Here is a 7,696-nt window from a genome sequence, read left to right on the forward strand (position 1 = left end):
CCTGGCTGACTGCTCGTAGCTCCGAACCTACCGCTTCTGAGATATTTATACCAGCATGTTCTCTACTCGGCGCAGCTTCACGACGACAAGCATGATGTGGAAGGATACGTGCTGCTAGAAGAGCTCGATGATCATGTTGTTGATAAATGAGCATCAAGCAAGCGTATACGTTGCACGCAAATGACATCAGGCGAGGGCCAGACGGATAGGGCCACCAAATTGCAGAACTGGGGCGAAGAAGGCATGCGACAAGTGAATGATAGGAAGCTCGCGCTTAGAGAGAAGAGTGCCCCCCAAGATATCGAGTCACGACAAGTAGTCGAGGCCCAAGGTCAGCCTTGCCGACGATTGTGCGGGACTCGGGTGTATTTGACTGGTCTCCTATACCGGGCGCGGCGCTAGAGGATTTGCCTCGTCACTCGTCCAAACTATGCCAGGCTCTCCATTCCTCACTGTGCAGCGTTGCTATGAGTTGAAGTCGGCGCTATCATACATGAGTTATCGCTAGGGCAGCTCCGGATCCTGACTTTCGATGTCCTTCAGGGGCCCGTAATTATGAGGCGGATGCTGTTGGGATTCAGGCTCTGGGGGGCGCGTTGGGTGCTTCACAGGTTATATAGTAATAAAACTCCCGAACCTGAGCCCCGAAATCTGCGGACCTCTAGCGCGTGAATGGCTCTTACGCGTACGGTGTGTTTGTGAACGTTGTGCCTGCTCGCAGCTGTCTCTTGACGAGGCCTTCCGGGACCACACCGCAAATTGGTCTTGACATCCAAAGTAGTCTTCCTCGAAAGCCACCGCATTTACCGTGCTTGCGCCTCTGGCCACTACTACCCAAGGCACTAGGGACGTGCCGTCGTTCGTCCTGACCCATAAACAACGGAACGTTTATGAAAATAGTGACGTAATGGGCGAGTGGCTGGCCGAGGGACAAACCAAACGAAGCGTGGCTTACTCATTGCAGAATCTCGTCTATAAAAACGAAGGCATCTCCCGTACTTCATATCATTCATTATTCTCTTGGCATAGCTCCTCCTTAAACCCTTCCTGTTCAACGACTAACGTATACGCCATGAGCTCTTAGGCAACGTTGAACGCTCCTCATCAAACAACTGCTATAACGGAGAAGCATGTCACGCGCCCCCATGTCGGATCCATCGAGGTTACTTCCGTGCAGTCTTTAGGCAACCCCAACAATGCCATCGTGCGGTCGGACGAGCGGTCTCGCTCGACAAGCAGGCAGGGCAAAAGTCGGCCAGTGCAGCAGTCGGCAGGCTATCTCTCAGCGCCATAGCGACGCTTGCTACGTCCGAGCGTGATCTGCTCGATAGTGGCAAGACTGGAGCCATACCTAGTAATCCATCTCTCCACCCTGACCTGCAGCCTCCTTTCGAACCAAACCAAGCATGTAAGTGACGTCGCATGAAGCATAGGAGGGGAAGAGTCCGCACTGACAATCTTCCTACCAGCGTTACCATATTTGAAGCCCGACACTACCCGATCCCGTCTCAAAAGACGCACCAAAGAATCATTGGTTAAGCCAAAGCCGAAGCGACTAAATGCCATGAAGGGTGTCAAGCTTAGCCAATCCCGTATTTTCGACGTGGAAGAGTACAAAGACTTCACTCTGCACCCAGACGGATCCATGACTTGTGTAGTGACCTGGACTCCTCAAACAGTGCAGCTTCGTGATATGCGTGGTTCGGAAGCCATGGCTATTTGCGAACGGGAAATCACGTCGAAGTTTAGTGCTAATAAGTGGGTGAAGCAGAAAGCTGCTTATTTTGACAGGACTACAAAACGCAAGACTTAAACGATCCAGTTGGTTGAGGTGGATGGTTTTCAAGGGTATACTTGTTTCGGATTTAATGTACATATAAGCTCGTCTATTTGCACACACTCTTCCTCTATCTTATATTGTCGCAAGACTTTCCGACTCGTCGGTTACTTATCTGCACGCTCTCTACGCAAGCTTCATTCTCGCCTGTCTTTATCATGTCTCTGCAGCCTGCGAGCGTATCCCTGCGATTTAGTATTAGCCGAGAATCGTCTCGGTTCTACCAATAGCTTGCCGGCCTGCCATGTATCTGCATGGGACTCGTGTCCGACGTACCCACTTAGAAGCTAGTAGGACCACCGGGAGCCGGGGCAGTACCCGTTATCCGTAGCGTCAATCTAGAGTTGATCCCAAACAACCAGCTGCGCGGGTAGTACAACACGCAGTGGCCGTTCACCAGCGTTGCCTCGTCAAGTTATAATAATTCCATGGCAGGGTGTCGCTGCATGAACCGTACTAACGCGAGGACTGCCACACGCAAGTTGGCGAGAGATACCGAGCGAAGCTCAGGACAGTGCACGTGATCGAGAGGGATAACGGTTAGTGGATCGTGGCGGCAGAAGTTGATTTGGAGGTTTTGTAAAGCGGGAAACAAAGACAAGAAGGAATTGAATATTGCAGTAGTGGTGTTTGCTATGTTCAACGATTTGATGTCGAGTTTGGTCACGGAACATAACGCCGTATATAGAGGGCCGATCGACTCAAGGTTCAGTTTGCCTTTAATCTTCAAATCCTGGACGCGGCCATAGTTGGGAAGTACTATCAGAAAATCACCAACGAGTCGATCGACCGAGTCTCTCCGGCACGGTGATATCCAGATCTGTTGACATAGCCGGGTGACTTGGGCGTTTTTCTTTGGTTTCCACCCATGGGAACAGATATGGGAGATTGTGATCCGCTGGAGCTGTGGGAGAGAACTTAGAATCTGGTTCAATCGACGGATGTCATCGTCGCGACCCCGAGACTCTTCTTCCGCTACAAAGTGGCCGTAGCGGCGGAAGGCCTGCAAAGCCTTTTCCTTCTTCGACAGGGATTGCAGCACAACAGGGTGCGCTTCGTACACCTGGAGCGGGTGAAGCTCCCATTCTTTGTAGTTGCACTTCGGCCACTCCCCATGATACACCGTGAGAGCTCGTGTGGGCGGACTTGTCTGTTTAATGTGGTGCGCCAGGCCTATCAGCGCCGAACGGGTATCGAGCACGCAGAGGTGACGCGAAGCCTCGGACAAGCAGACATGCGTGAAGCGACTAGCAGTCAGTGCTAAATTGAGAAGGCTTCGCGAGTCTAGATACGAGACGAACTCGCTAATGATTTCATAGGGCATCCCTTCCATGGCGAGGGCGGGTGAACGCAGGCTGGCCGCAATTCAGCGAAGGCGGAGACGCATAGTGGTGTAAATATGGCCGTTGTACCTCTCCTGGTTAGGCTCACCCTGGACAGCCACAATTCCGATAAAAGCAATATGTGATTTCGGGTTTCTCTGAACTATAGTATGAACTTATCAGAATTTATTATCGGCTATGGAGGTAGTCATAGTGGACATATGAGGTCGCGGTGTGCCGATGAGATGCGCTATTCAGCGCGTGTCGGTGGGCGCACGCATAGCGGCACCCTGGGCCAAATCCGACATAAGGACTCCCCCGCCGAGCGAACACTATAGCCGCGCGGTTGCGCAGCCTGGCACGACATGGCCACAGCACTGTAGAGACTCAAGCCGTGCAGAACGTTAGAATAAATTAGACTATTGAGCATTGATTCATGGCTTTCTTCTTTTCATTGCTCCTATTCCAATCAACGCATGGCCGATGCTGGACGGGCCCCAAAGCCGAAAAGCAGTTTCCAGGCAGGAATATTGCGTTGCTTCCATTTGATCGTGGACTCACTCTAAACTGTATTGCGAGGTTCGTTTCCAATCTCTGTGGCAGGCGCTTGCATTAAGTAATCTAACTGCTAACGTGTCATACGAGCCGCATCCGAAGAGTAATCACTTCTCGCCCTGCTCACCACGTATAGCAGACGAGGTGCGCTGATAAGCGGCTAATAGCTTAAAAGATCCATTCGGGATGTGGATGATCTAGAGCCCATCGACCGTCGCACCCAGGCTTCATACTCGAGAAAGACCTCTTCCACAACGCTGATGGCCTCCGCTATCTCCCTGGTTTGCTCCCGAAGCACCTGCCGTTGGTAACCTCCCTGTTCGCGCAGGACTTCCAGGCGACCGTGATCGCTGCGCTGCTTATTACGTAATACGTGGATCTCTTGCTTTAAATTGTTGTTCTCGTTGCGAAGACGCTCGATCTTTGCATCCCTCGTCGCTTCAGAACAGCCCCGAAGCTTCTGAGAGGAGCGCGATGGAGGCAACGCCAACGGTCGTGGCCATAATTGGGTTTCTTCCCCATCTTCTGATGACAGGGGCGAGACGGACCTCTCCACGATGACCAGGTCAACGCGCATTGTCAGGTTAGGAAGGTGAGTCGGCAGGGGCCTCAGCACGAAAGGAAGAACATGTCTCCTTCATTTGTGCCTGGACCGGAAAGCCGGTCTCGCAAAGCTCTGGCCACGCCGGTTCGCCGCAATATATCCTGCTCCGTGTGTGAGGAAGCCATAGTCCTCAAAATGGCACTCATGTCCCTGTGACGTGAATTGGCTTGTCACTTGTGTAAATGCAGGCGAACTTAGGACATTCCCGATCGCATAGGCTCGTTCTGAATATCCGAAGGAGAACGAACATGGACTTGAGGCGGACCTAAACGAGGAAACAGGTTTTAGAGACAAAATTGTCAGAATGGCCATAGTCCGGCGCCGACCTATATAAACAAGCCTAGCTCTGCCGTCCATCCAAGTGCCTGCGCTATCGTGCACCTGGTCCAGCCTCTCAACATGAATTAGCCCGACCTGCTCGTTTAGTTTCAAAGCCAGAAAGTCACCAAGGACATCGTTGCCCTGCGTAACCGCATTTTCTTCTACCGTGACACACCGTGATGCGCCGACCCTGCTCGCCCGGGCGACCTGAATCCTCCCTCGCTGGAAGCCTTCATCACCCATCTCGTGAAATGCTTTCGGCTTACCCCTCTGGAACTCATGGCATCGCTGATCTATCTTCGCCTCTTGATTGGGAAACTATTTGCAAAACAGATACAAAGACGTGGCCGGAGGTGCACAAATCATGGCTTTGTCTTAGGTTGTCTAATAAATGCTAACAAGTGCCTATTAGATCGCTCGTTCTCTAACAGAAATTGGGCTGCTCACAGTCGAATTGTTAAAAGAAAGCAGTAGATATTCGGGCTTTCAAAGTAAGATGTAAACGGGATAGAAAGAGATCTACTACGCCTTCTAGATTAGGAGGTCCACATTGAGCCAGCGCGGCTAGAGAAGAAGTCCTATCTTTCTTCGCGATAAGCAGCCTTTTTCGGAAGAAGTAGGCGTTCACATATAAGAAAATCCGAAGGGCTGGCCTCTAGCAGACGTGATTGTGAACAAGGAGTAGATAGAACTTTATATAACTTGGCTTCGGAAAGCGCGTGGACATGCTCAGTGACGATCTATGACCCCCCAAACTGTAGACTAACAACACATTCAAGAATAGACATCTTACATCTCTCTAGAAAGAGAAATGTATGCATAGGAACAAGAAGACGTCACTTCTGCAAGACCTGCCAAGCTTGTGGGATCGACGAGTGGAATAAGGGTAACCACTTGCCCACTCAGAGCTCCGATCTAAGGTGGTGCCCAGGGTAGGCATGCCCAGGCGCTCCAGTGATCCAAGGGTCTCACGGATTGCCGATGTTTCATTAGAAACAAGAATAACACAGATATGCAGCGAGCATCGGCAGCATGGTGTTCAGACGCCTAGACGTCAGATGCCCAGACATCAGACGCCCAGACATCAGACGCCTAGACATCAGACGCCCAGACACCTTATTCGTGATACTAAAAGAGGCAAGTACTTGCGTGGCTTACAGAAACAATGTACGAAATTCAGCACTACTCGCAATACGGCACGTTTCTTATGGCACGCGAGATGCATTGCCCAGCGACACCCCTCCGAGCTTATCCGGCCGACGAAGTCCTCCCGTTGCTCTTCCTCTCGAGCATGTCCCACACTTCGGTCGAAACCTCGACTGGCTTCATCTTCTTCGGAACACCCTGTCCAGCTATTCGCCTCTTCCCAATCACGATTTAATCTCCCTTCTTATTGCCCAAGATCTCGTTCAGAGCTAAGCGAGAAGCAAGCTGCAGGTGTTGCGTACCCTTAACCCAGAAACAACACAACGGACACCGACTCAGCTTCATTGGATGCCACTAGAACGACGTTCATTTTGTCCAGCGTCAGTTAAGGAAAGTCAGTCTTCGTGCCGGACTTCATCGCTTGTCGGCCGAGTTGCTGGAAGCTTGCCTTGTGTCTAGCATAGCGACTGCCCTGAACGAGAAAGGCTCTCATGGCTTCCGGATATTCGTCGTTTTTCCCTAGTGCTACAACCAAAAGCTGTCCCTGGTTCACTTCGGTTCGGATCTCCCCTTTTAGTGGTTTGCTTTTCCCACTAGTCTTCTAGTCCGGATCGCTCATAAGCTCGATGAAAGTACTCCCAGCCCTGTCTTGATTCTTGGGTGGATGTAGGGGCATGGCGAGGAGTCTTTGCGTATTGGTACTCTAGAATAGATCGGATATCTTAGCGGGTATGGTGGATCGACGATCTTCAGAGTCTAGCGGAGTTGCCAAGCGCCCTTTCTTCGATCTCCATGTGTTTGAACGGGCAGGAGATCCGTACTGCTCTTCGTCACTCTCTTCATCTTCTTCACTGCTCTCCTCGTCGCTCGTTCCATTGTGCTTTGGGGACTTGCTTCTCCTCTGGCTGCCTTTTGACCTCGTCTCCTTACCACTTCGAAGGACATAACTATCAGTGTTTATGACCTGCTTTAAATTGAGCGTATTGGTTAACCACGACAGGTCGACAGCGGGAATGCCCTTGTCACGCGCACGCACGATGTCTTTATGGAGGCTATCGAACTGGTCTTGTGACGCACAGAGGTGGGTGGTCTTCTTCGTGATGGCCGTTTGGTATTGTCCGCCCAAGGCGCGGATATCGCTCTTGATGCGCTCCTCTTTTTGGCCTTTGGGAGTGGCAATGACACAAATATAAGCATTTCGCAGGATTTGGACCTTTTTCTCCTTCTCGTGCCGCTCGTCTGCTCTCTGATCGTCGCCGGACTGGTCGCCGGACTGGTCGCCGGACTAGTCGCCGGACTAGTCGCCGGACTGACTGCCGGACTCTTCCTGGTCGCTCTCGTCCTGCTGACCAAGAAGGTGAGGTGCGGTGTCCGTCTTCGACTGGGAATCAAAGCACTCCTCTAGCCATTTCATGTCGACGATCACACAGTTGTGCTTTCTGGCCTTCTCGACAAGGTTGGAAGGCTAATAGTACGACTCCTGGGTAGCTATGAGGTGGGTGAGCTTCTTAGAGAAGGATTTCTTGTAGCTGCCTCCAAGCGTCTTGATGTCCTTTTCAACTTGCTGATGAGTTCGATTGAACTTGCCGCAGACCGCGACAACGCAATCCGAAAGTGGCTTAGACGCATCGGCGTCCGGCTGAAGATTGTCTGCAGAGGCCATATCGATTATCTATGGTGATTGCAATCTGAGGGGACGATTTATGTCTGAAGACGTTCGTGTGGAAGGGAAAATATGGATAGAGCTGACCGGACAGAGCTAGTTGGATTTATATGCCATGTGTGTCGCCTAGCCGCGGGCTTAGAAAAAGAAATCGAATTGCGGAAAGCGACAGGCTGGTGAAAGTCGAAAGTCACAACCAACATCTAGGCGGTCTATTCTCGGATACGCAAGACGGATATCAGAGGCAG

At 51.4% G+C, this 7,696-nt stretch overlaps 3 protein-coding genes across 3 annotated transcripts; 1 reads left to right on the forward strand and 2 right to left on the reverse strand.

Moving 5' to 3' along the window:
- Positions 1-180: 180 nt before the first annotated feature.
- Positions 181-1,813, forward strand: VDBG_10103 (predicted protein; the record flags this gene model as incomplete). Its single annotated transcript, XM_002999598.1, has 3 exons — positions 181-331; positions 1,085-1,408; positions 1,470-1,813. 3 exons carry the CDS (start codon positions 181-183, stop codon positions 1,811-1,813), a joined length of 819 nt encoding a protein of 272 aa, XP_002999644.1.
- Positions 1,814-3,203: 1,390 nt separating this feature from the next.
- VDBG_10104 (predicted protein) lies at positions 3,204-3,467 on the reverse strand (the record flags this gene model as incomplete). The annotated part of the gene is made up of 2 exons (XM_002999599.1): positions 3,204-3,322; positions 3,437-3,467. The coding sequence occupies 2 exons, from the start codon at positions 3,465-3,467 to the stop codon at positions 3,204-3,206; spliced, it is 150 nt and encodes a 49-aa protein (XP_002999645.1).
- A 2,911-nt stretch (positions 3,468-6,378) lies between these two features.
- VDBG_10105 (predicted protein) lies at positions 6,379-7,448 on the reverse strand (the record flags this gene model as incomplete). Its single annotated transcript, XM_002999600.1, has 4 exons — positions 6,379-6,488; positions 6,590-6,717; positions 6,822-7,166; positions 7,261-7,448. The coding sequence occupies 4 exons, from the start codon at positions 7,446-7,448 to the stop codon at positions 6,379-6,381; spliced, it is 771 nt and encodes a 256-aa protein (XP_002999646.1).
- Between the last annotated feature and the right edge of the window lie 248 nt (positions 7,449-7,696).

Source organism: Verticillium alfalfae, genomic scaffold (assembly GCF_000150825.1).
Source record: "Verticillium alfalfae VaMs.102 supercont1.19 genomic scaffold, whole genome shotgun sequence".
In the NCBI taxonomy this organism is placed as follows: domain Eukaryota; kingdom Fungi; phylum Ascomycota; class Sordariomycetes; order Glomerellales; family Plectosphaerellaceae; genus Verticillium; species Verticillium alfalfae.